At 56.9% G+C, this 27,608-nt stretch overlaps 1 protein-coding gene across 1 annotated transcript in view; it reads right to left on the reverse strand.

The window, feature by feature from the left end:
• Positions 1-4,030: 4,030 nt before the first annotated feature.
• The window catches only part of LOC111768287 (protein Wnt-7a), a 64,824-nt gene continuing 41,246 nt past the window's right edge, over positions 4,031-27,608 (reverse strand). Inside the window, exon 4 of the mRNA XM_070237192.1 lies at positions 4,031-6,465. Coding sequence (XP_070093293.1) covers positions 5,986-6,465 — 480 coding nt within the window. The 3' untranslated portion in view covers positions 4,031-5,985. The remainder of the gene's footprint in view (positions 6,466-27,608) is intronic.

Below are 27,608 nucleotides of genomic sequence, written 5' to 3' on the forward strand. Positions count from 1 at the left end.
GGTGATGGAAGCCAGGGTGATTGGGGGTATATCTTTGAAGTGTTGGCATTTGAGTTGAGTCTTATTAAAGAAAGAGCCAGCCACATAAAGGTCAAAGGGACAGCATGTGCAAAGGCCCAGAGGTAGAACAGAACATGGCATGTGTGAAGAACAAAGGAAGCCCACTGTGGCTGGAGCCTGGTGACAGGGGGGCTCTGTGCTATGAGATGCACTCCCAAATCTCAGTGGCTTCCCACCACACACATGTATTTCTTTCCTGTGGGGTTCCTGATCAGCAGGTGGCTCTCCTCCAGGGGCCATTCAGAGACCCAGGGCCCTTCCTGCTGTGGCTCCACTGTCCACACCCCATGGCTCCCTGGGTGGCCGTCAAGCCAGGGGAAGGGCAAGAGCATGGGAGGTGTTACTGGGCTGGGAGGTGGAGCACATCACCCCGCCCCATGGTTGAGAGCCATCACACGGCCGCTCCCAACTGCAGGAAGATGGGAGAGGTGGTCTAGTGGGGCGACCCGGCAGAGAGGGACCTGGGGGTGGGAGTTCAGCCAGCTAAGGGCCAGGAACGGCCGGTGGGTACACAGACAGATGGTCAGATTTGGATGTATTCTGAGGCAGAGTCAGTGGGATTTCTTGATGGATGAGGGCAGAGGAAGACAAGACCCGCGGTTGACTTCAGGATCAGGCCGCTGATGGAGGCGGAGAGGCTGAGGCTCCGGGGTGGGGCCGGCGGGAGGGTCCATCAAAGGTGGCTGTGTCCCTGCCACGTGGTCAGTGCTGGGCCTCTCTCCTGCTCAGGACAGGGGGCGTAAGCGCCTTCACACCGGGCCTGTGGCCTGGTCCCCTCCCTTCACAGGCCCGTGGCTCTGTGACTGCGCAGCTCCTCCCATGAGAGGTGGCATCTCCTTCCCGCGCTGGAATGTGGGCGGCCCTGTCTGGCTTTGGCCGGTAGAATGCGGTGGAACGAACAGAGTGCCAGTGCGGGGCCTGGGCCCCAAGGAGCCCGGCAGCTCCCTCTCCTGTCTTTGGAATCCGTCCCCCTGCAGTGCACAAGCTTGGGCTACCCTACTGGAGGACACGACCATGTGGAAGAGCCCCATTGTCCTAGCTGAAGCCATTCCAGATCAGCCTATAGCCCCTGACCCCAAAACACACGACAGAGTCCTGCCAAGATCAGCAGGGCTGCCTCCCTGGCCCACAGCGCACCAGTGGTGCACGAGGGAACCGGCCAAGATCAGAAGACCCGCCCAGCTCATCTGCGGACTCTGGGGCTTAATAAAATTGTGTGAAGGCCTGGAGTCATTGGGCTGGGGTGGTCTATTACTCAGCAACCGCTGACTGATACACTTCCCCCAGCAAGCAAAGAGCCCTGGTCGTGGGGCTGGGGTCGTGCCTGCCAGTGATTCGCGTGGGTGAGTCCCTTCGGCTCCCTGCCTCCAGCTGGAAAGCAGCTCTGAAGCTCTGTGCGGGCGGGGGAGGGAGAGGAAGAACAGCTCAGGACAAGAGCAAGGGCAGGGCCGCCCTGGCAGGATTGGCCCCAGACCCCAGCCCGTCTGTAGCAGCGCAGCAAGGCTCCTCAGAGGACCTGGAGTTTGTCAGGTGGACGGAAGGAAGGTGGGTGCTCCAGGCAGGGGAAACAGCAAGGAAGCAAAGTGTACTGGGGGCGGGGGGGGATAAGAGAGAGGGCATGGAAACTGCTAGAACCTTGCCCAGCATAGAGCAACTACTTCACAAATGACGTTGTTGCTGCTGTGCAGAAAGGGCCAGCTTGGCAAGTGCCAGGTTGTAAGGGGCTAAGGAACTTGGTCTTTATCTGCAGGACAATAGGGAGCCACAGCTGGTAGTACATGGGGAGTGGATTGGTCTGGTCAGCGCTTGGAGGCTGGCTTGACAGAATGTGAGTGGAGGCAGGGAGACCTGGGAGGAGGCTGCAGCATTCTTCCAGGCGAAAGACGCTGGCAGCCAGAGTCAGTGAGGAGGGTGGGTGGACAGCGGGATGCCCCAGGGAAAAGTGCCAGAGCTGGGTGACCTATTGGATGCGCCCAGGCAGGGGGAGGGAGGAGTGGACGACAACTGTCGGTGTCTGACTTGGGCGCCCTGTGTTGCCCACAGCCAGAATCCTTTCTCTCTGTCTTCCTTAAGCCTCCGTTGGAGGTGGTGGAAGGCCCAGGACCAAGTGCTCTGGGCTGACGCGGACCAGCCCGGGCCACAGCCCTTGGTCCCTCACTTCCCGGGGTTGGGGTCTTCAAGAGGTCCCTGCTCTTCCCGGAGCCCGTGCTCCCCTGTGGGTGGGACGAGAGGTCTCCTGGGAGTTGTGACAGCAAATGGCAGGGGCTGGCTGCCCCTCAGCTGGAGGAAGACTTTTCCCCAGGACCCTCCTGAGCCCGGTCTTGCTGAGGGAGTCCCTGTATTGGAGGGGTTTGGGTGGGGGGGACAGGGGATTTGGGGTTCCCTTGGCCAGCTGCCAGGGCACCGCCTGCAGAGTGGTTCAGGGCACGGGCCCATCCCTTCAGGACCTTTGGGAAGGCCCAGATCCTGTCCTGTGGGCCTTGAGCAATTTTAACTTAAGTTCAGAGGGGATGTGTGTGCACATATGTGTACATCTGAAGAACACATGGGAAGTCTGTCCGTCTCCACCCGCCCCCACGTTATTCTGCAGCCTCAGGGGTGCTCCGTGTTGGTGAAAGGCCTTCCCCGGGAGGCACAGGTCCTGGCCTCGGTCTTCCCTCTGCTGGACTCACTGTGTGGCCTTGCGTAAAGCCCTGCCCCTCCCTGGGCCTCAGTTTCTCCATCTTTAAAACAAGAGATCTGGTCCAAGTCAGAGTCTGCATGCTGGTGGCACAAAGGCCAAGTTCAGCTGCAGTCATGTTTTGCTCCATCCTCATCTGTTTGTCCACATGCTGAAAAAGTGGGACATTTTACTTAAAAAAAACCTTCAGTTCTTCTTGAAAAATCTGAGGGTCTGGCCTGGAGGAGGCCCACATTCCCACATGGCGACGATGGGCTGTGCTGAGCACCTCACTTCTTGCAGCCGTGCGACCACCCGGGCCGCAGACAGCGGAGCCGTCAACACCACAGTCCTGGGCTTTCCGATGTTTTGATCCAATCTCTTAAGATTCTGGCCTTTTTAATGTCAGTTTTGTTGAAAAGCCACTTTAGGAATAAATCAAGGAGGGGAACATACCTTTGCCCAACGCAGAGCCAAATATTTATTACCATAAGCTGTGTTTGAAGCATCTTCTCATTATGAGAGAATAGTTTCAGTAATGATCAATAATGATAATATTTAGCATCCATCCATTGCTCTGCAACTCGAAGTGCCATACAGCCAGTACTGGGGGGACCCCCGCATCAGCCCTGTGAGGTAGGCACTATCATCCCACTTTTACAGATGGGGAAACTGAGGCTCAGAGCCCAGCTGAGCTGGGCACCTCAGAGAAAGGGCCAGCGCCAGGGCTGGAAACTAAGTGTGCTAAGGGGCCAGGGGACACTGGCAGCCGACCTGGCCATTCTTCTCACAGGCCCGGCTGCCCGCATGCCAGCCCACTCCTCATCTGGATAAAAGAGAGGACCTCATGGTGACTTCTGATACCGTGTTTACCTAATTAATGTTAAATGGTCATCTGGGGAGGCTGGTCAGAACCTCCCCCATTCGCAGGTGCCATGAGGCCAGGAGCAGAGGGACTGCAGACTTGGGAAGCCTCTGCTCATGGTAGACACTGTAGGCTTTCCAAGGCAGAGATAAACTGTGACACGGGGGCTTCAAGAAAGTGCTGTATATTTTCTCCTCCTGCACCCACCCACCCACTCACCTCCCCAACCATCCATCCATTCACCTACCCACCTACCCACCCATCCATTATCCACCCATCTATTGATCAACCCTCCACTCATCCATTCACGCCCCATCCATTCATCCACCCACCTACCTAGTTATCTATCTGTCCATCCGCCCATCCATCCACCTATTTATCCATCCATCCACTCATTCCTTCACATGCTTACTCATCCCAATACCCAAGAAAAGAATCAAAAAAGGTTCAAGGGAAGAAATCAACCAACCATCCAGCCATTTTATTCGTCCACGCTGTGATCCAGGCCCAGTGCTGACACTGGGGAGTCCAACACGGCCTACACAGGGGAGGGCTCCCGGCGTGTGGGGCCATGGGGCTATGGTCTCAGAGGTGTCCGAGTTTCACCAGTGTCTGTGGGCACAGAGTAGAGAAGTGCCATCTCTTGGTGGCTCAACACAATCGCCAAAGGTCCCTGCAGTCCGTCTCACTCCATCAGCCCTCAACCGCAAGCAGAGACAGCTGGGACCGGCAGGTGCACAGGCACACACTCACATGCTCACATCACCCAGAGTCTCTGAGACACGCGGAGGGAGACACACAGATGGCAGGTACACGCAGGAGCACACAAGACGTACACACATCAGCACCCCAGAGGTCCCCAAGTTACATGACTACCCCAGGAACCCCTAAAGTCACACACACACACACACACACACACGGAAATGCAAGCGGACACATATTGGAACCCCCACAGCCTCCTGGAGGAGAGCTTTCCAGATTGAGAGGCACTGGACACAGGTGCACCCAGGGCAGAGAGGCCTCGTCCATGCCTCCCTCTGCTGGTCTGCCCTGGGACCATGACATCCAGGGAGCCCTGTGGGCCCTGCTGCCCATGGGACGCCTCGCCCTAGCTTTCCTGCCCCATCACTGAGGGCTGTGCCTCACCCCCCATGACACACGGTAACGGCAGAGTGTCCTGCTGAGGGGTGGGCTTCCTGAGCTGGCTTCTGTTGAGCGGCGATGACTGAGTCCCTGTGACGGCCGTGCAACGCCGAGGGCACCGGCCTGCCCCCAAATTGCTCATCATGAGGTCACCACTCAGTGACCCTGCTCAAAAGGCCTGAGCTTACCAGGCTGGGGCTGGGGATCTGATTCCTCTCCCAGGGAAAACCGATGACACTGCAGGCCGGCAGCCAGGGGCCTCTTCTGTCCACTTGGCCAACAGAACTCGAGAACCCAGCTACGTGAGGGGCCCCGTGGGGCGGGACCCCAGGGCCAGGCCTCGCCCCTCCTTACCCAAAGGTGAGTACCAGAGTTAAGCAGCAGCAGAGGCCACGGAATGATACAGGCAGACTCGATATAAATAAAATATTCATATAAAAATAGTCTCTTACAAAATACTCTCTCTCATCCAGTGGCTCACTTTCCAAAAGATGAAAACCGTTGGGAGTTTTATTATTATCTTTCCTCTCTCTTTCTATTCCAAACTGGGTTTTTCTAATGGCGAAGTCTGAGCTGGGGGGGACCAAAGAGTGGGAAACGTATTCTGGAAAACGTCTCCAAATCTGGACCAGCTTAAATTTCTGGATAAGTAGCAGCAACAGCAAAAACATATAAAAGTGTATGTAAATATATCTATATATGCTTACAGGACGTCTGCTCTGGACTGAAACATCTACTGCGGCAAAAGGGTCCTGCGAAATCACCTAGCAGAGCCATCTGCACACAGAATAAGGGTACAGTTCTCTTGGGTCCTGGTCCTAGCGACGTCATCCCGCAGGGGAAGCAAGCGGCCCACTTTGATTGCAGAAAACGGATCCCTACGAGGTGGAAGGACTCTTTTTAATTAAATAAATTAATATTATTTTTTATCAGAATAAATTGTTAAATATTGCTATGATGAGGCCCCAGGGTCCAGACTTCCTGCTGCGAAAGGCTGTGCTCCAGAGGAGGAGGGCCCCAGGTGGGTCTGGGGCGGGAGGAGCAGCGCTGGGCGTGGAATGGAACGGTCAGGGCTCCGGAGCCATCTCTACCACAGGTGCCGGCGGGAGACCCAGGAGAGGGGCCCCCTCAGCAGAAAAGACAAGCTCAGTGTCCTGCGGTTCCCCGGGAAGGTCTGGGAGGTGACCTCCAGGGGGACTGCAGTCCGGTCCTCCCGCAGGCGAAGCTGCAGCGGGAGGCGGCCAGCCGGGCCGCGGGCTCACTTGCACGTGTACACCTCGGTGCGCTCGCTGCAGGTGTTGCACTTGACGTAGCAGCACCAGTGGAACTTGCAGTTGCACTGCCACACGCGCGCATACTGGTGGGTGTTGTAGCCGCGGCCGCAGCACATGAGGTCGCAGCCGCTGGCCTGGGGCGCCGTCTTGTTGCAGGCGCGGCCCTGCGTGCCCACGCTGCCCGTCACCGGGTCCTCCTCGCAGTAGTTGGGCGACTTCTCGATATACACCAGGTCTGTGTCCATGGGCTTGCGGTAGGACAGCGGCTTCTTGATCTTCAGGAAGGTGGGCCTCTTGTTGCGGCTGGCACGCACGGGCTCCACGTGGACGGCCTCGTTGTACTTGTCCTTGAGCACGTAGCCCAGCTCCCGAAACTGTGGCAGCGTGGTCCAGCACGTCTTGGTGGTACACGAGCCGGACACACCGTGGCACTTACACTCCAGCTTCATGTTCTCCTCCAGGATCTGCGGGGCGGGCGGGGAAGAGCACAGCGCACGTCACTGCACGCAACCGCCAGGTGCAGCCCCCAGGCCGGCCCACCCACTATCCCACCTAGCCGGGTTTGGCTTTTGTTTTTCTATCTAGTGTAGGAAACTCAGACCTGGATTCAAATCCCTCTCGCCTCCAGCCTTTGTGCTGTGCCTTCCACCTGGCCCTCCCTTGCCCTTCTTGCCTCCCAACTCCCATGTGTTCCTTAGACGGCATGTGGATCAGTTCACGCCAGTCCAGACCACACGGGTTCTCTTTGGCCTACACAGATTTAAAATCAATTTTGAACCAACATTTAAAAACCAGAGGAGTTCACTTTAGAAGACAGACTTCCAGCCTTTTTTGGCAAACAGAAAGGGCATCTGACAACACTGGGTGATATTCAAATTATTTAATACCTGGTGCAGCTGGGCACTGACCTCCCAGCATAGAAGCTGGCCACAACTGCCAGCATGGCAGTCCTGTGGTGTCCTGGCTCACCACAGTCTCTGCCAGCATTGTCACATGGCAACAGTACCCAGAGCTGTACCAGCAGCTGCCTCCTTCACAGGTTGGCATCCCTCAATTTGCCATAGTCCTCACTACTCCCTATTGCTTCCCTGACCTCGAGCTGTGGTTTCTCAGAAGTCATCTGCTTTGACCACTTATGACACCTGCTAGGCCCGGGAACATCTGAGTCTGGGAAAACCCTAGCTCTGATTTAACCTTCCCTGGCAGCTTTCTCTGACTCCCCAGGCTAGAGGATGTACCCCTGCTTCTAAGCTCCCAATACCCCTTGGGCTTCCATCATCACAGTGTGAGAGGCAGCATTATACAGGCAATATAAAGCACCGATTCTGGGTTTAAATTCCAGATGTACCATGAACCTGCTGTGTGCCCTTGGGCAACTTACTTCAGCCCTCTGTGCTGCAGTCCCCATGTTACAATGGTGATAGAAACAGTACTTAACTATAAGTGTACAACAAAGTACTAGACAGCAGTGCAAGAGCGTGAATTACTAATACCCGCAAGAAGGACAGCTCTCCAAGATGGAGAGGGAAAGAAACTGGACACAAAGGAGAACATCCTGTGTGATTCCATTTATACGAAGTTCAAGGCCAGGCAAAACTAAGGACTGGTTTTCATTTACCCTTTATCGACATGTTTAGGCAGTGGGCCAGAGATGGCCTACAGGCTGTATTTCGCTGACCCCTCTGTGGAATAGTCCAGCAGTAAAAGACGGCAGCATTTACCAACCACCCCATAGTAGAGGATATTTAGGTTGCTTTCTGTTTTTTTAAATCTTTTCTTTCCCTTCCTTCCTTCCTTCTTCTTTTTTTTAGCTATAAGTAACGGAGAAGGAAAATCTTTGGAAATAAAGCTTCTCTTCCTTCCCCATCATCTTTATCCTGATTCATCCTAACAGACATTATTAAGCTCCTCCTGGGTACCGGGCCTAGGATGGGGTGAGCACAGTTTCTGGGTCATAGTGTGTGAGCCCTTTCATGGTCCTTCAATTGCTTTTGCCTGTTCTCTGTGACAGAATAGGTGAACGAGAGAGTAAAGGACTGGACATTTATTAATCACCTGCGCACATGCTGGGCCCACGCTTTTTTTGTGGCATCTTATTTAACTCCAGGAGATTAGTATAACTCCATTCTGCAGAGGAAGAAACTGAGGCTCAGCTAACTTGTAGAGCTGGTCTGTGAGACACTCGGAGCGGAGGGTCTTCTTGCTGAGGGGTGTGAATTAGGTGCGTGGTGGCTGCTTACTGCTATGTGACCGCGGGGTTGTCACACTCCCTCTCTGAGCCTCAGCTGCCTTAACTGAAACACGGAATGAAGGCAATTCCAGCTTTTCTGACAAAAGTCAGGATGCTGCAACCAAATCAGACATTCAGAAAATAGTCATTAGTTCTGCCTCTGGGCCCGGCCTGTGGGGGGCTGGAGACACAAAGGTGACAAGATAAGGGCCCTGTCTCCAAGGATGGTCTCGTATTCAGGATCCTCCCGGCCCTAAGAGCTCTGCTCTCAGGAGGAGGCGTCTAGTGCTTGAGGAGACTCAAGAGGCGGGGAGGGGCACCGTGTCTCACCCACCGTGTCTGAAATCAGACGAGCCAGCGGGACTGCAAGCATTCCGAGTGTTCTGGGACAGAGATTCAGTGGGTGAACACTCTGGTTCCAGGACACCTGGAGTGAGAGAGCACCTACTCTATGCTGGCGCCCTTGTATGACCTCCACACGCGCAGCTGGGACTGGACGAGCGGACCCCGAATAACACAGACGGCCCTTTGGTGGTCGGTGAGGACACAGTTCCCAGATGTTCAGCCCACCTTCCCATCTTGGTCTGAGGGGCGCGGGGAGGAGCGAGGCCCAGGGCTGTGAGGTGTGTCGGGGGCAGGGTGAGGCAGGCGCTTCTGAGGCGCGAGGCTGATCGAGATCTTAGTGCAGCCAGAGACTTGCACGCAGAGATGCCAGGGGGACGTGCAGAGTGGATTCGGACACTACTGAGTGCTGGCGAGGAGGCGGAGCGCCTGTGTGCTCAGTGGGACACTATAAGGCAGTGACAATGAACAGCCACAGCAAACCACACCGACGGGGGTCCACCTTGGAACACAGCGGGGAGGGAAAGAAGAGATCGTGAAAGGTTTCCATAGAATAATTTCATCTGCATCAAGTTCAAAGGTGGGCAAAACCGGACTATACAGTTCAGGGGCACATGCAGAGGGGAAAGTAGAATAAAAAGGAAAGAAAGAGGATCACAAATATCGAACAGCAGCTGTCCCTGGGGTAGGAGGCAAGGGTTACCGGGAGGACTCCTGGGGTGCTGGCAACATTCTGTTCCTTGACCAGGGAGCTTTATAATTATTCTTTTAAGTCAACATAGATGTTCTGTGAGCTTTTTGCTCATTTGCTATATCTTGCAATTTATAAAAATGCAAAGGCTACAAAAGCCAACAAGCACATGGAAAGATGCTCAGCAACATTAGGCATCAGGCAAACGCAAATCAAAACCACAGTGAGGTGCCACTTCACGCCGTCTAGAATGGTAACAGAAATAGAGACATCACGAGTGCTGGCGAGGCTGTGGGGCGATGGGAACCTCCATGCACTTCCGGCGGGAACGTGAAAGGGTGCAGCCTGTGGGAGAGAGCCTGGCAGCTCCTCGAAATGGTCAACATAGAGTTCCCATGTGAGCCAGCGCTCTGGTGTGAGTGTGCGTGTCGCCCCCCCCAAATTCATATGTTGAAATCCAACCCCCAAAAGCTGAGAGGAGGTGGGTCCTTTGGGAGGTGCTTCAGTCACGAGGGTGGAGCCCTCATGGATGGGACTAGTGCCCTATAAAGAGGCTCCAGAGCAAGCTCTAGCCCCTTCCACCCCGTGAGCACACAGCGAGAAGGCACCGGCTTTGACCCAGGAGGAGGGACCTCACCAGAAGGTGACCCCCTGGGCGCCTTGACCGTGGACTTCCAGCCTCCAGCACTGTGAGAAATAGATGTTGTTATTTGTAAGCCACGCCGTCTGTGGTGTGCTGTTCTAGCAGCCCAAACAGACTGAGACACCGAGCTATTCCACCCCCGGGTATTACCCAGGAGAAATGAAAACACACGTGCACACAAACACCTGTACACCAATGCTCACGGCAGCATCCTTCACAGGAGTCAAAAAGTGGAAACAACCCAAATGTCCATCAACTGACAAGTGGACAAACCAAATGCAGCCTATCCACGTAATGGAATATTATTCAGCAATAAAAAGGAATGAAGTGCTGATGCGCGTGACAACGTGGATGGACCTTGAAAGCATTAAGTTAAGTGAAAGAAGCCCGTCAGAAAAGACCACATATTGCATGATCGCCCTTAGAGGCGACATCCAGAACATGCAAATCCGTAGAGGCATAAGGTGGAATACTGGGCTGGGGGAAATGAGGAGTGGCTGCTGAAGGGCACAAGTTCCCTCCTGAGGTGATGAAAATATTCTAAAATCCATTGTGGTGTTGGTTGCACATATGTGTGACTATATTAGAAAGTGTGGAACTGTACACTTTAGATGGGTGCATTGTACGGCATGCGAATTATACCTCAAGAAAGCTGGTCTTTAAGAACGGTCCCTGGGAGGTTTCAGTGAGAAAGCAGTGGGTTGATCTGCAAGGCCGGGACACCGGCTGCTTTCCCTGCGGTGGACCCGGGCGCTGAGCCCCGGTGCCCATGTCCAGGCTTCTGCATTGTGCTGGGGCAGCTGCCACTCCCGCTGCACGCAGCCTCCCGACACTGCCTGCCTCTCCCCTGTGCCACCGAGACGGCCTGAGGCCCTGGCAGCATTTGTGTGGGCCCCTAATCAGATGACGTCCAGCCCGTTAACCCTGCAAACTCTGCATTTTGAGAGCCTCAGTGATCGCACACGTCCGCACTAAGCTGGGTGTAATCCCAGCTGCCCTGGTCAGCACGGGCCACCCAGACAGGCTTCCGGGTGGGCACTGAGCCCTCTCCCCGAGGCAGGGGACAGCAGAAAGGAAACATGTGCGGGACAAAGGCACATCCTTTGCACCCCTTGCCTCCATCCCCTGAGGCCAGGCTGCCACCCGCTCCCGAGCTGCCCAGGGGGACTTCCAGGCTCCCTTTACACTTTAAGAGTCTGGATTGTGACTCAGTGTCCAGTGGTCAGAGGGTTTGCAGACTCTAAGATGGCACGACTCTGGGCATCTTCCCAGTGCCTGGCACACGGCAGTTGCTCAGGAGCTGCCCAAAGGTAAATTCACCAACAGGTGCATTCCCATTATTCCACAGCTGGTACACCCCAGGCCTGAGCAACCCCCCTGAGAGTTCAGGGTCCTGGAGGCACTGCCTGGCCGGGCATCGACCCTGCATTGCTGGACGGAGGGGAAGTGGGCAGGACCCAAGGGAGGGACCCTGGAGGGGGGGAGGGACAAACAGGGGGCTTGGGGCAGCTGGTAAGGACAAGTGGCAGCATTTTATGTCCCTGGCTGCACTGCTGGGTCCCAGCTTAAAGACCAGCCACGTAAGACTGCTCAGGTTTGCCCCTGTGCCATCCTGTGGTGCAGAAATGCTTCGAGGCAGAAGGAAAATAAATTAAAAAATAAATCTCTGAGGCCCAAAGTCTGGTGTCTCACAGTGTCTCAGGGGAACACAGAAGTCTTCTGCCTCTCACCCCCCGTGGGCCTCAGAGGACATGAGGGGCAGGCCGTGTTCCCTTCTTGCCTCCACCGCAACCTGTCACCTCTGGTCAGTCAGCGCAGGGCCGCAGGGCTGGGGAATGGCCTGTGCAGGGGCCGAGGGGACAGCTGAGCACGTTCTATGGAGGAGAGAGGCAAGAGGTGTCCGGCTCAAACACCAAACTCAGTGAAAAGAAGAGAATGGAACAGGATTAGGGGCTGGAGAGTGAGGGAAGAAGCAGGCGGAGTCTATGTGGCATCGACAGTAGGGGACGACCTCCCTGAGGAGGTGACATTTGAGCAGAGAGCAGAACCCAAGAGGAGGCCAGCACACGGCAGCACAGACTCATCCTCTCATTTCACTTCCGCTTGAGGGACAGTGGAGCCAAAGCCGTGTGACTGGAGCACGCTGACCAGGCAGCAGCTACAGGTGCCGAGGTGGCACGAGGGGTCCTGCCCCACAGCCTCCACGGGCCATGCTAAGGAGGCAGGACTATTTTCTTCTTCAGTTTAAAAAAATGAGCGTTATCTTTTAGGAAACGTTTATATTGACAGGGAAATTGTGAAGACAGGAGAGAGAGCCCCCAGGCATCCTGCATGGAGCTTCCCTCCTACTGACGTCTCACGTTAGGACGCACGTGTTACATTTGACGAGCTAAGATCGAAACACTGCTGTTAACTGAAGGCCACAATTTACTTAGATTTCTCTAGTTTTTACCTAATGTCCTTTTTCTGTTCCAGGATCCCGTCCAGGCCCTCACATGACAGTTAGTCGTCCTGTCTCCTTAGGCTGGGGAACGGGACTTTCCTGTGAGAGGACAGGCCGGCCAGTGGAGGCCGGGAGCAGGAGCTATGATCTGGTGCGGGGAGACCATGGGTGTGGGCGCGGGCCAGACGGGAAATCTCTGTACCTTTGCTCGATTTTGCTGTAAACCAAGAACTGCTCTGAAAAAGAAAATCTATTTAAAAAAAAGGTCTCAGAATGGGAGCTGTATTTAGGGACTGTCCCTGGAAGTGAGATGTGGCTGGCTCTGCCGTGACTGGCTGGGGGCCCTCGCTGGCCCTCGGTTTCTCCATTTTAGACGTCAGGGGTTTGAACTAGCTGATTCCCAGGGCTGCTTCTGACTCTCTGCAGTCTTGGCCTTGTGTCCGTCCTGCTCTTTAACCCACACAAAGTGGAGCCGTGATGGCATCCGATTTCCTGACAGCCCTGAGAGATGGGCAGCTCGTCCCACTTCCCAGGGCGGGCAAGAGGGGCTCAGCGAAAGGCAGGGGCTCACAGACTGTGCCGGAGCTCCTCCACGTCCCTCCAGACCACCCCCTCACTGCCGCCTCTCGTCCACGCCCCACGAGACTAATGGAGCGCACCTATTCCTGCTGCGATGGCTGGGCCCCGTGCCCGCCAGTGAGTGGGTAGTTTGAATGCAATAGTGTCCCTTCCGGGGAGGTCTGGCCAGTGGAAGGCACTGGAGGGAGACGCGAGGGCGGGAGGAACGTCTTGATAGTTATTCCTCCTGCTCACTCCCCGCTGGACCCCACAGAATGGCTGTCCCCTGCACAGTCCCCCGAGATTCCAGGAGCCCCACCTCCTCAGCCCTGAGGCCTAAGGAGGAAGGGCTCCCACTGTTGCTGGCCCAGGGCTGCACCATCCCTTCTGGGGACCGTCCTCCGTTTCATCAGCAGTCTCTCCTTTTTTGACAGCTTTATTACAATATAACTCACACACCATACAATTCACCCACTTAAAGTATACAATTCGAGGGTTTTTAGTATATTCAGAGTTGGGTAACCATCACCACTAACTTGAGGACATTTTCACCTCCCTAAAAAGAAACTCCACAGCCATTAGTAGTCACTGCCCATTCCTCCCTTCCTCTCAGCCCCAGATCAGGCAACCACTAATCCACCTTCTGTCTTCATGTGTCCGCCTAGTCTAGACACTCCCTATAAATGGAATCATAGAATATGTGGCCTTCTGTGTGCGTAGTTTCCTTCACTCGGTGTAACATTTGCAAGGTTCATCCATGTACCAGTGCTTCATTCCTTTTCATGGATGAGTAATATTCCACGACATGGCTATGCCGCACTCTAGCCACCCATTCATCAGTTGTTGGATAGCAGTCTCTTTCCAAACTCCCCTTCATTTCCCAGTCTGAGGGCGCCTCTTGTGGTGGCCACCACCCCAGCAGCTACGTGCCACTCCTCCGTGGCAGGGCCCAGAACAAGCCCCATCCTCTTGACTGCCCAGTCCCATGCTCTTTCCTCCGCATCCACCTCTTGGCTCTGCACCTTATCTGGAAGGCCAATCTTTACTGCCATTACAGATGCTCCACCCCACAATTCCACTGCTGAACTCGTACCCTGCAGGGAGGCTCGTGCATCTGCAAAATGATGAAGAGCCATTCAGAGGCAATATCTGAACTACCCAAAGGCTGAAAGAATCTGAAGATCCACCAATGGGGACTGGGTATATAAATTCCGGTGCATCTGTGGACTAGAATGTCTTGCGGCTGTTAGAGAGAATGATGCGGCTCTGTACTTACTATTGAGGGCTGATCTGCAAGATACGTGGTTAAGACAACAAAGCAAGGTGCAGAAAAGCATGCAGAGCATGAGCTCATTTGTGGGAGAAAGAAGGACCTGTGCAGGTGTGTTCATAAGAGCACAGAATAACATCTCCGGAAGAATACAGGGAAGGTAGCAAGAGCGGCTGTCTCCAGGGAGGGCACCTGGAGTGGACAGGATGAGCAGGCGACAGGAGCCTTACTTTTCACGGAATCACCTTTTGTATCTTTTGAATATTCTAGCATGTCAGAAAAAAAGTCACCTCCTCCACAAAGCCTTCCCTGATTGCCAAGGCAGTCAGTGACTCCCTCATGGTTTCCATAACTGTCCTGGACTGTTGAATACTTGTCACCTTGGCCCCATGATGACTGTCTACCCAGCAGTGTTCCCCACCAGGCCAGGTAGTAGTGTGCTCGTAAATCGGCTCTCAACAAAGGAAAACAAAACTCTGCTTTGTAGAGTAGGATTGATGTTCCCGCCACGGCCAATTTTAAGCTGCCAACAGTTTAACAATCAGCTCGCAAATCCCTCAACGTTTAACACTGGCCTTGGAGCCCACAGGAGCCGGCCCCAGCACACCACGGACAGGGAGGGGTCAGCATGCGGCCTCCAGCTGTCGGACCCTTCCAAGTCTGTGCTGGCTGCGGAGAGCTGCAGCCTTCCACAGTGGCCTGCAGCCGGGGACAGAGAGAGCTAGGGGTCTCAAGTCCAGGCACTCTGAGGGGCAGCGCCTGCTCCAGACTGCTTGGCTGGCATTGCAGCTCCACTCTGCTCAGTCCTGCCTGCCCCCCTTTGCTGATGCCTAATAACAGCTTGAATCTGGAGCTCTACCTCAGCCTCTGGTCTGGAGAACCCCGCCTGCGACGCTCCTGGGGAGCCAGGGCCGGGACACGCGTCTCCACCTCCCGGACCTCTGGCAGAGACTCGCCTAGCATGGAAAAGGCGCTGGCCAGAATAAGGCTAAAGAAGGACCCTGCATGGTCTTCCTCTGTGCATTCATTCACTCGCCCACCCACTTTGTACGGAGCACCCACTGTGTGCTATGTGGCACCACTCCTGCTGCAGAGGCGCCGGGAGGACCATGACACAAGTAGATGTTGTCTCTGCCTTCTCAGAACGTGCAGACCCCAGCCGCAAGCAGCGATGGGATCAATAGCCCCCCGAATCTAATGATAAATTGGCGAGTGCTGTGAAGGAGCAGAACAGAGGGCAAACAAGCTTGGCCCAGGAGGAGCCGCTCTTGTGTGCAGCTCTGGGAAGCCTCCCCCAGGAAGGCCAGGGCTGAGCAGGGAGCCAGGTAACAGGAAGCGTGAAAGAGGATCAGCCAAACTTCCCGGCCGGCCCGAGGCAGGCATGGCTGGGGCAGAGGGAGAGTGAGCTGGGAGGCAGCGGGGCTGACTACTGAGGGCAGGGGGGCATCTGGTCCAGCCCTGAGCCCAGGGTGTCCCCGAGGGGCTTCCGTGCAGGGGAGTGGTGGAGTGCAACTGACACCTCTAAAGAGCACTCCAGAGCGAGTGGAAGTTAGGCCAGAGAAGGTCAGAGCGGCAGGAGGGGGAGCAGGAGGGGTAGCATCCCCGTCACTGGGGCCAGAGGCGGTGGCGGCTCCGACCAAGACCGAGGCAGCGGAGGGGAGGCAGGGAGCAAAGTGGGCAACACCTGGAGGAGGATGGGACGCACGGGTGTTGTGGGGGCTCAGGGGTGACTCACGGGCCTCTGGCAGGTGCAGAGGCTGTGCATGAGACAAGGAACCAGAAGAGCCACCAGGCTTGGGGAGGAGCGTGCGTGGAGGGCATGATAGGGAAATTTGAGGCACAGTGAGTGGCTCGGAAGAGAGGCCTCTGGGGAGCAGGAGGGTCTTTTGGTGCCACTGAAATCTGGCCCTAGTCAGCCTGGTGTCCACAGGGGACAAGTCCCAATCAGAATTCAGTCACTTCCACAGACTAAAATATGTGGCTGAAACCAGTCAGAATTGGAAACACCTATAACTTTCGCTATTAAAAAAAATTCATTGCAAGAGCACAAGATAGGAGAGACTGAGAAAGACTGAAAGCTTCAGACAACCACAAATTCCATACCAACTAAGATGGTGCTAAAAAGCCAACAATTGGAGGCCATATTAACTAGGGTCTAGTGCCCACAATAAGGGAGGAGATGGTTGTGCTATGTGGTTTTCAGAACCAGGCTATGCCCTGGCAGATGGAAAGAAAGAACACGTGAAGAAGAGGGGGCCGGAGACCCCATACTGAAGGAGCAGGTTGTGCTCAGCCTGGAGAAGGCACTTCCTGGGTCCCTGCTCACTCCCCCACACCCTCTGTGTGGCTGTCCCAGGACAGAGTGAGCAGGAGGGATTGTGTATCTCTCCAGAGGGCAGAACTAGGATCCCAGTTGGTGGGGAGTCACAAGACAGCAGGTCCCAGCTCAGTGAGAGGCCAGGCCTGCCCCCAGCCCCTGAGCAGAGTGGGAAGGGCTGTGGGGCAGGGGATGAGCTCCCCGTCCTGGGGTGTGTGGAGCAGTGGCTGGGGTCTGCAACTGCAATTCCTGCATGGGGCGGGGCGGGGCTGCTCTCCATCGCCTCTCTGTCCCTCCCCTGGCCCCAAACCTGTCTGGAGCAGAAGGAAGGATTTTCCGCACCGCTGGAGGGAGGAAAATCAATTTCTTTCTGACAGGCCTCCCAGGAAGTGCCAACAATGTACCAGGTGCTGCCCAGGGTCCAGAATTATCAGGGCGGGGTTCTCAGGCCGGGAGCGGCCTCGGGAGAAACTTGGCTCGGGAAAGTTCCGGGATTCATAACAATGAGTAGCTACTATGGAAGTTGGCCTCCTGGGCTGTCCCAGACTCTCTGGCTGCCCAGAGGACCCAGGGGTGAACTTGCTGGAGGAGGCACAGCCTCCTAGGGGAGGTAGGTCAAATAGCGGCCTCTGGCTCCCACACGGTCCGTGCCACACGGCACTCTGGTGACCGGGAGCCTCTGTCACCCTGCACAGCATTCTGAGAGGCATCTCATTTTTAAAAACCAAAAGCTGTTTCCCAGCATTGAATTCCACCGCTCCCGGTCACCTCCCCTCCAACTCTGCGGCCACCAGGAGGAACCTGATGCTCCCACAGTCCAGGAGGATCTCCTGCCTCATGGGCATCGGTCCCCCTGACATGCCTTCCGGCAGGAAGGTGGCTCCATCCATCCCAGCACGGCCTGGCCCAGCCCAACCCTCCAAAGCCGTTCACAAACGCCCCTCTCCCTCAGAGCCTCCTGGCCCGCCCCACCCAGCCCCGCAGGACACCCCTGTAGGACCTCTGCCGCTCTGGCCCTTCTCTCTGTGCCCTGTTCTACGGCCAGCCTGGCATGGCCTTCAGGGCACTGCCAACTCTGACTCCTCAGGGAGGCCTTCCCGAGCGACTGACACTGAAGTCGTCCCACTGGTCACCACTCCCAGCTCCCACTGGTCACTGCTCCCAGTTCCCACTGGTCATCACTCCCAGCTCCCACCGGTCACTGCTCCCAGTTCCCACTGGTCATCACTCCCATGTCCCACTGTCACTGCTCCCAGTTCCCACTGGTCACCACTCCCAGCTCCCACTGGTCACCACTCCCAGCTCCCACCGGTCACCACTCCCAGCTCCCACCGGTCACTGCTCCCAGTTCCCACTGGTCATCTATCTCAGCTCCCACTGGTCATTACTCCCAGTTCGCACTGGTCATTGCTGAGGGACCACTGCTGGTGCAGGGTCATTGCTGGTGACTCAGGCCCATCAGGCCAATCAGAGCGAGTCCTGGGGATTTGGTGTGAACAAAGGACAAGAACTGTTGGTTATTTCCCGCCAGACGTAAACAGGAGGGAAGGCAGCGGACAGGCATCTCAAAACCACGTGGGTCTGAAAATGGAGTGAACTAAGACAGCAGAGCTGAGAAACAGAGAGAGGGTGGGGGGCGTGCAATGGTCCCTGGGAATGTCGTGTGCCCCCTGGGTCAAGCTGGACTGAATTCATCACCCCAGGACCCCTGTTCTGGGAACTCATGGATTCCCTTGGTTTTCAAGCCAGCTTAAGTTTGGTTTCTGTCCCTCATAGCTTGAAATATCCTAACTGGTGCAGACTCCTTTTGTCTGTGCTGCGGAGAAACCTTTCGTAAAGCCAACAGCCTTAGTCTGTGGGCTTCAAGTCACAGACAGCATGGAGCAGATCCGGGAAGCCGAGGACCAGTTCGCGTGAAAGGGTCTCGGGGAGGCCAGGACCTTGGGGGCTGGAGACAAGTTAGCTGGCCATCTGCTGCTCCCTTCCCTTTGGTCCCCTCCACTGTTGGTCAGCCTGGCTCGTCTGCATGGAGGGGTCGCTTCTGGACCATTTGCACCCCAGGCGATGAGCAGTGACCCCGGCAATCAGAGTCAGTCTCTACATGGCAGCGCACTGCGTTGCACAGCAGCCCGAACTGGGGGAGAAAGCACGGGCGCCAGGGCCAGGCAGCCGGAGAACCCTGGTTCCAATCCTGCCTCTGGCTGCCACATGCCAGCGACGGCAGAAAGGGCCCAGCGAGCGGGGCACACAGCCCGTGGGGCTCTCTACTCAGCCTGCCCACCTCTGAGACAGGGGCTGAAAACCCAAGATGCACCCTGACAGAAAGACAGATGGAGAGAGTGGCGTCCCGTTTACTGTCTCTGCATGGTGTGAGCGGGGAGCCTGATTCCTGGAGCTCAGGCAGTCATCCTGGGACCAAAAGGCTAGAGAACTGGAGGCCTGGTGACAAGTGCAGACAGGAAGGATGGAAATAGCCCGGGCCCTTGAAGGGACTGCTGGGCCTCTGAAAGAAATTACAGCCAGACTTTTATTTTGCAAGAAGCGGCAAATGCTTATCATCGCAGGCACTTGTGGTCAGGTACTCTGTTACTTGAGACCAAACGTGTCCTGTGATCCACCCCTTGCTGTAAAGCAAGAGAAGTCCTTCCTCAGAGGGGACTCTGGGTTAAATGAGAGAGGGCCATCGGGGCCTGGTGCTGCATGCATCCCAGAACAGGCCCCCAGCCCACGTGAGTTGTCTTCATTTTGTTTGATGAATGCCAGCGCGGTGCTGGAAGGGCAGGAAAGCAAGGTTGTGGGGTGGAAGGAGCAATCAGCTGGAGGTCCTGGTTGTGCCTCTCCACTGCTGTGTGACTGCAGGCAAGTCCCTTTCCTTCTCTGGGCCTCAATTTCCCCTTTCTGTACAATGAAGGGACTAGAGGGGGATTCCCCAGGAGAGAAGACAGGACACGGAGGGATGGAGGGACAAGGGGCGCAGGGGTGAGGAGAGGAGAGGAGCCGGTTGGCTGAGTCTGCCACATGTCCCCGGGTTGGAGTCAATTTCTGGGTGGTGCAGTAGCTTGTGAGACACGAGGAAGTGACCACTTCCCCCAGAGGTCACTGTGAGTGCCAAGTGGCTCCCAGCGAAGCAGCTCCATCCCTTCTCCATCCTGTCTCCCTCCCGCCTTCCCCCACACCCAGGCCGACTCACCCCAGAAACCACCCTGCTGTAAACAGTCCCCTCTTATCTCCTGGAGCTTGTCAGTGCGGCTGCCTCCTGACACCGGAGCCCACGGCATCTTTAAGAAGCCCCGAAGACCACCACTTCCTTCTCCCCTCACATGTTCTGCCCTGGTCCCTGCAGCCTCCTCTCCCATCTGTTATCACTGGTGCTTACTCCCACTCTCAGATCCCAGGGACTCTCTCCCCAGCAGGAGACCCCTTCCCAAACCTTCTCCAAAAAACCGGAGTCAGCCAGATCACCTGGGAAAGGTGAGCATCAGCCGAGGAGAGCCACAGAAAGCAGGCGGCAGATCTCCTGGGCACGGAGGCCTCCTCTTCCTAGGGCTGGGATTTGGTTTCCACAGGAGGCCTCGCCTGGGTCAACTTGAGGGGACTTGAGACAGGAGGATGGTCCCCAAGTCCTGCTGGGTTCCTCTCCCAGGTCTTCACACCCCAGCTGCCCGTGTTTCTCATCTCCAGTCGTCACCAGACCCAAACCAGCTGCACCAGCTGAGCTGAACACTTGTCTCTCATCCATGTGTGATAAACGTGTCCCTTACTCCCTGTGCTGGGCATCATCCTATGGAGTCCTGCCCACAGCCTGACAAGGTGGGGGCCCAGCTGGAGTCAAGGCCAGCTTCTCTGCTCACCTCCCCTGAGAGCCTGGGTGGGCTGGGCAGTCTCTGCACCCCCCCTTCTCTATCCCAGAGGCTCACCTGTGTCCCCTGCCTCCATGGGCTCCCTGCCCTCCAGCTGCGGTCAGGTCCAGCCAGTGGGAGATCCTGCAGGAGGTTGGAGGGCGGGAGGAGAGAGAGGCTGGGCCATTTATTCCCTGACTCCCTCTCTGTGGGGCTATGTGGTGGCTGCTCCCACGTTCTTCTACCTGGAACCACGGCTCCTGCCAAGTGGCTCCTCTCCTCGGGTACTCCTGCTCCCTCCACTGCCCCTTCGGGCCTCCAGGTAGTAAGAGCTCCCCACCTTTGCGGCCCCAGGTGCTGCAACATCCGGCAGAGGGATCCCTCAACGCTGCCCACACTCAGTAAGACATCCCTCCGTCAAACCTCCTTCTGTTGCCGGGACCGGGCCGCCCACCAGACCCTGGCTGGGCCACGGGGCGAGTCACATCGCCTCCTCGAGCCTCGGTTTTGTCTCCCGGTTCAATGGAACACGCCCGGGGATGGCAGCATCAGGACTCAGTGACCAAAGGCACAGGGCCGAGCTGCAGGAGGCCCTTGGGAAACACAGCCGCTGTCGTGGTTGTTAAACCATTGACAGCACTGCATGAAATTTTTGCGCTGGTCTTGGATAAGAGTAGGGACAACTTCTCAAAATAGAGCGCCATGTTGGCTTCACGCCCAAGCCTCCCTGCATCGTGACTGCCCCTTTGCACAGTCACCCCTCCCACCACTACTGCGAGCCCCATGAGGGCAGGGACCAGCCGAAGCCCAGCGCAAGCCTCCGACTCTGCGACTCTGAGTCAGCTGCTGTTCTGAGTGCTCCGCAGAAAGCAGCTCACTGAACCGGCAAAGCAGCCCTCTGAGGCAGCTCTAACGTCACCACCCCCTGGTACAGGTGAGGGAGCTGAGGACCAAGGGGTCACAGTGAGCAAGTGCTGGAACTGGGACTTGAACTCAAGCGCTCTGGCTCACAGCCTCGTGCTGCAGCTGCACAGAGGGAGGGGAGCGTGTGGGACGGCCCTGCTCCCTCCGGCCGTGGTCCACAGGGCTGGTTGGGTGGTGGACACCGGTGCCCACATGATCCTCCCCTAAGACCCAGCTCTGGCGGCCTGGCTGCCCAGAGGGCCAGCCGCTGATGGCACAGCCGAGCTCCTCCTGGGAACTGCTCTCCCACGATGGAAGCGGCCTCACCCGACGTCACGGCCCCTCCCCAGGGCAGCCCCTAGCCAAGGGTGGTTGATGCTGGGCACAGAGGCCCGGTCCCCCTGCCTCAACTGGGGACAACTCTAAAGGGCCGCTCCAGCCTCAGGCTTCTTGCAGAACCAGCTGAAGCCTCTGCCACTGCAGCGCAGCCCAGCTTCTCTCCGTGGCCAGCGGGGCCGCCCTGCATCCTCACAGGCCCGTCTCCCCAGAGCTCTTCCCGGGAAACGCCCCCATGCAGATCTCCACGTCGGGGACCTTTCCAAGGACCCTGATCTAAGAGCACGTACAATCAGCAGGCGGGCAGCGTGGACCCCGCCCCAGGAGGCACAGGTGTGAGGCCACCTCAGGGTGGAGGCTTCAGGTCGAAGCCCAGAGCCAACACCGCCTCCCCTGCTCCTGCTCTCCCTCCTCCCGCCTCCTCCTCCTTCTCCATCTCCTGCTCCCCCTGCTCCTCCTTCTGCTCCCCCTCCTCCCACCTCCTCCTCCTCCCGCCTCCTCCTCCTTCTTCATCTCCTGCTCCTCCTGCCACTCTTCCTGCTCCCCCTCCTCCCGCCTGCTCCTCCTTCTCCATCTCCTGCTCCTCCTGCCACTCTTCCTGCTCCCCCTCCTCCCACCTGCTCCTCCTTCTCCATCTCCTGCTCCTCCTGCCGCTCTTCCTGCTCCCCCTCCTCCCGCCTGCTCCTCCTTCTCCATCTCCTGCTCCTCCTGCCGCTCTTCCTGCTCCCCTCCTCCCGCCTGCTCCTCCTTCTCCATCTCCTGCTCCCCCTGCTCTTCTGCCTCCTGCCCCTCCTCCTGCTTCCCCTCCTCCCACCTCCTCCTCCTTCTCCATCTCCTGCTCCCCCTGCTCTTCTTCCTCCTCCTGCCCCTCCTCCTGCTCCTGCTCCTCCTCCTCCACACCCCTCCTCCCACGTGTCAATCCATCATGAGCAGGAGGCTGCATTTCATCCAGCTGCAGCTGTATTCCTCTGGGCAACTCAGATGAAAGAGGGGAAAGATAGCTTTTTTTTGGTAAACATTTCGAGTATTTTCTTCTTGCTCACATTCTTTAAGTCATATTGGATGCACTGACTTCAGGCAAATATTCCTGTCTGCCTCAGGTGGTGATGGCAGGGGAAAGCTGCGTTCCACAGAACAGGCCACTGGAATGCAACCGGGCTAGCCCCGACGGCAGGGGGGCGCGGTCCACTGGGGCCTCAGGAAAAGGAGCGGCGACTCAGACCCGGCAGAGAAGGCCCCAGTCTAGACTGGGACCCTCCAAAAGGCGGGGAGGGCCCGGCTACAACGGCTCAGATGCCATTAGTGGCTCCTGCTGTCCTGGGGTTAAAGCCCAGAGTTCATGGCCTGGCTCTTGAGGCCTCCACGAGCTGGCCTCTCTCCAACTGCAGGGTCTTCTAGGAGCCCGGGGCTTGTGGACAGATACCCCTCACCCCCAATGCACCGCACGCCTCTGCACACAGCCACACTCATGCCCGAACACCCCCACGTGTTGTATACACACGCACTTCTGTATGCATGACCCCCGGCAACCCCCACACTTACTCACACATGCTCACACTCAGCACCACATACTCTGTCACACACATGCTCACATTCAGCTGCTCTCTCACTCATAGTCACACACACAACCCCATACATGTCCCCCACATCTCCCAGATGCTCACACGTGTATCCTCCCCACACACCCTCACACACACCACCACACACCGTTCCCTCCTGCACGACACACGCCCACACAGTCCCTCACACACACAGTCCACCCACACACACGTGTGCACACACACCTCCCCTCACGCAAACTTGCACACAGTCGTCTACACCCCCCGAAATGTGAGGGGAGCCCAGACGGGGGAGCCCAGACGGGGAAGCCAGCAGACGGGCTCCACTGGGCACTAGACAGGGGCCCTGGGTCAGGCCTCGGCCTTCCTCGCCTGTAAACTGAGGCTAACCTCCCCCCACCGCAAACACGGCTGCCGTGGGCAGTGAAAGTAGAAACCCCACTGTAGAGGTGGGAGAGCCGGGCCCTGAGAGGGGCAGTGCCTGCTCATGGGGCGGCCTCCTGACCCTGGCCCGTCTCTCTCCAACACACTCTGGCTCAAGGGACCCCAACAACGGCCCGTGGGGCAGGAAGGGAGGGAGCCATTGAACCCCTGTGTTCCTCCCCACTTCTGGAGCATCAGCAAAGTGGCCTTGGTATCCATTCACTCAGGTGTTCGCTCACTCCCTCCCTCACTCTCCACCAGAGGCGACTTCAACTCCTGCTCTGGGCGGCCCCGAGGCTGGTGGCCAGGTGGGCGGAAACAGGCTATAGGTCCTCTGCTCCCTTGATGCTCCCACTCTGGAGGGGAAGGTGGCCGCGCATTCAACGGCCACAGCGGCACAAGGCCCACACGACCTCCACCAACGGCGGCTCTGAAGGAAAGCACAGACTCGCCCCTCCTGTGGGCACAGCCCCCAGCGGCTGCCCTCCCACAGACCAACTGGAGAGCGTTTTTAAGACCACACAGGACTCTGAGTCAGACAGGGTATTCTAGGGCCTTGAGGAATTGCTCATTCTGCTCCGAGTCATGACAGTAGCACTGTTATGTTTTTAAAAAATCCTTATTGATTAGAAATATGCACAGATGAATTCACAGGTGAAATAACATGATGTCTGGGATTTGCCCTAAACTGTACCAGTTTTGGGGAGCTGGGGTTGATGGCTATTGACCAAATGTTGGGGCTGTTGAAGCTGGGTGCTGGGTACATGGGTTCATCATACTATTTCTCTCCATACCTTTTTCACTCCACTCCAGTCACAATGGGTTCCTTGCTGTTCCTCCAACACACCAGGTATGCCTCTGCCTCAGGACCTTTACACTTGCTGTCCCTCCGCCTGAACTACTATTCCCCACTCTCTACTTGGCTCCCTCCCTCATTTCCTTGGGGTCTTTGCCCAAATCTCACCTTTCCAAGGACACTTTCCCTGACCCTCGCCCTGGTGCATCTTGCTCCCTCATGGGCATCAGTATCTGACATAGTGCACATTTTAGTGTCTCCCACTAAAACGTAACTGCCCAAGGGTGGTTTGGTCTTTCTGGAAGGGTGCTGCAACATGGCTGGTGCTAGCAAATACTCGCCGAATGAAGGACTGAGATGAGGAACAAAGGAACCCGAGTAGAGACAGGAGGCCAGGCGGTGGCCCCTTGAGCTGAGAGTAGGATGTTAAGGAGGGTTCATCGGCAGAAGGGAGGGAAGGGCAGGCCAGGCAGAGGGAGCAGCATGGCAAAGGCCTGGTGTGGAGGGGAGCAGTCAGGAGCCCCAGCCTCCTGACGGGACAGAGGGGCACGTGGCCTTCAAGAAGCTCCCTCAGCGGCCATGTGGAGGACACACTAAAGGTTGGAGCCAGTGCAGGAGGCAGGAGGCTGGAGGCTCAGCCAGACAGAACCAAGCGAGGATGAAGAGCAAGGATGTCACAGAAGCGAGAGGGCGGCCTGGTCCCCTCCAGGGGAAGCCCTGCCACCCGGCTCTGGAGGAGAGGCAGCTGCAGACAGCCCAGCGCACAAGGGCCGGCAGCATCCACGGCCCCTGTGACCCGCATGGCCCTGGCTGCCCAGCAGGCCAGCCTCTACATCTGTCCAAACCCCCTCCTCTCTTGACCCAGAGACCTGGGCTCTTTCAGGGACAACCTGGAAGGTCGTAGACTTCAAAGATGGGCGCCTAACCATAAGGACGGTGCAACAGTCAGACCAGAAACACGTGTCCACACAAAACTGGTTCATGAATGTTCACAGGAGCCAAAAGCCGGAAACAACCCAAGTGTCCAGCAACTGGCGCACGGGAAACAAAATGCTGCCCATCCATATGATGGAATATGACTGGGCCCTAAAAAGGAATGAAGTGCTGACACGTGCGACAACGTGGATGGACCCTGACAACATTACGCTAAGTGAAAAAAGCCAGTCACAAAAGGTAACGTGCTGCGTGATTCCACTTATGGGAAATGTCCAGAGAAGATAAATCCATGGTCATAGAAAGAAAATTCGTGGCTGCCGGGGGCTGGGGGAAAGGAGAGTGAGGAGCGACTGCTAATACGAATGGGATTTCTTTTTGGGGACGATGAAAAACTTCTAAAATTGATTGTGGTTGCACAACTCTGTGAATACACTAAAAACGACTGAATTATACACTTTAAAGGGGTGAATTATATGGTATGTGAACGATATCTCAATAAAGCTCTTATAAAAAAAACAATCAGACCAGACCCCTCTATTGGTCCAGCAGCCCTGGGAGCTTGGGACCACGGAGCACAGCTGCTCCTGCAATGGCAGGGGTCTTCTGGGCGTCCTGGGGGCCTTCAGCATGCCGGGCTGACTCAGCGCCTCACCGAATCACATGCTCACAGTCAGTGTCTGAGGTTCCCCCCAGGCTGGACTCCAGAATCACCTGGAGAAGCAGGGGCTTCAAGCGTTGCCGGTGCCCGGGCCCCATCCCCAGAGGTTCTGATTTCACTGGTCTAAGGGGGCCGGGCATCCAATATTTAAAAAAAAGGCCTCAGGCAAATTCTAATAAGTGGCCAGGTGTAGAGAGCCCTGGTAATGTCCTGTCCACTCGGGGCCTGTGGTGGGTGCTGGCCAGGTGAGGGGGGTCGGACAAGGTCCTTCTCCTCAAGAAATACCCAGTGTAGTCTGGGAGACAACTGGGCCAGTAAGAGGGGAGATGGGGCCAAAATAGAGGCCCATACTGCCATGGGGCAAGCGAGCAGTTCTCACTGACGGCTTCCTGGAGGAGGTGACCTGTGGGTCTTGAAGGATGAGTTTGCTACTGGAGAAGCCAGGGAAAGGGCATCGTGGGTGGGGTCACAGGAGTGCCTGGGCCAAGGCCTTTGGGGGCTGGGAAATCCAGGGGGCAGGGACCTGAGGTCAGAAGGGAAGGCAAGTGGGACCCCAAGAAAGCCCCAGACGGACCCGCGGTGAGACAGCACACGCTGAGGGTCAGGCTTGCTCCTCCTGGCCGGAGCCCGGCACACAGCAGGGTGCCGAGGAGAGCTGGGCTGGGGAGACAGCAGCCTCCGAAGAGGACCACCACCTCGGCTGTCCTCTGGGGCCCAGGACACCCCCTGCCTCTCAGCCCTGCCAAATCCCCCCTGTGCACACTTCAGGTCAGGTCCGTCTGAGCCACACCACGCCCATGCCCGCCTCAGGGCCTCCACAGCTGCCGCTCCCTCTGCCCGTGACACCCTTCCCCCGGTGCCTCAGCTCCAGCTCTGCTCCTCAAAGCAACCCTCGCCGACCAACCTCTCCAAGGCGCCCCACTCGTCTCCCCTGCGTCACCCCTGTCACAGCACCCTGCTTTAGTCCTCCCTAGCGCTCGGGCACTTGAGGACGAATTGCTCGCCTCTCCCCTCCACGCCGAAGTGTCAGCTCCAGAAATGTCCTGCCCTCGTCTGCCTTGTTCAGGAGGCATCTAGAAGGGGAATCTAGCATTTGCCAGATGAATGAATGAGTCCGTGAATGAATTTGCTCTGGCTCGGGAGCCTAGATGGCCATTTCCTTTGCGCCGGGGCCTTGTGGAAGAGCCCTTCACTCGAAGCGTCCACAGAGATCAAGGCTGAAGCTCCCAGAGAGGGGCTTTGGGACAGGGGACAAAGGGCGGATGCTCAGAGCATGGAGAAAGGACCCAGGAGTCAGGTCACGCTGGCTGAACGCCCTCTGTGCCCCCGTCCACCCCAGATGAACCACTCCAACCCCAGCAAGGCCCTACCAGGGAGACCAGGCACCAACGACGCCCTGTGAACCCCCGTCCAAGAACAGAAACACTCCTGTCCAGACTGCAGGAGCGGGCGTCCAGGAGGGTTGGCTGGCCTGGACTGGGGTTCCATGCTGCCCGGCAGCCCAGAGGACACAGGCACAGGGACACCTCCCCTGAGATATCCTTTTTCCTGCTCCTGGTGGAGTCAGGCTTTTTCCAGCCAGGCGACTGGGAAAAATACCCCTGGGTTATCTTTATCCCAGGGCAGTTTCCAGCCACTGAGGTAGGCGGGGCCTCTGACCTGG

The sequence above is a fragment of the Equus caballus genome, chromosome 16 (genome assembly GCF_041296265.1).
Source record: "Equus caballus isolate H_3958 breed thoroughbred chromosome 16, TB-T2T, whole genome shotgun sequence".
Classification (NCBI taxonomy): Eukaryota; Metazoa; Chordata; class Mammalia; order Perissodactyla; family Equidae; genus Equus; species Equus caballus.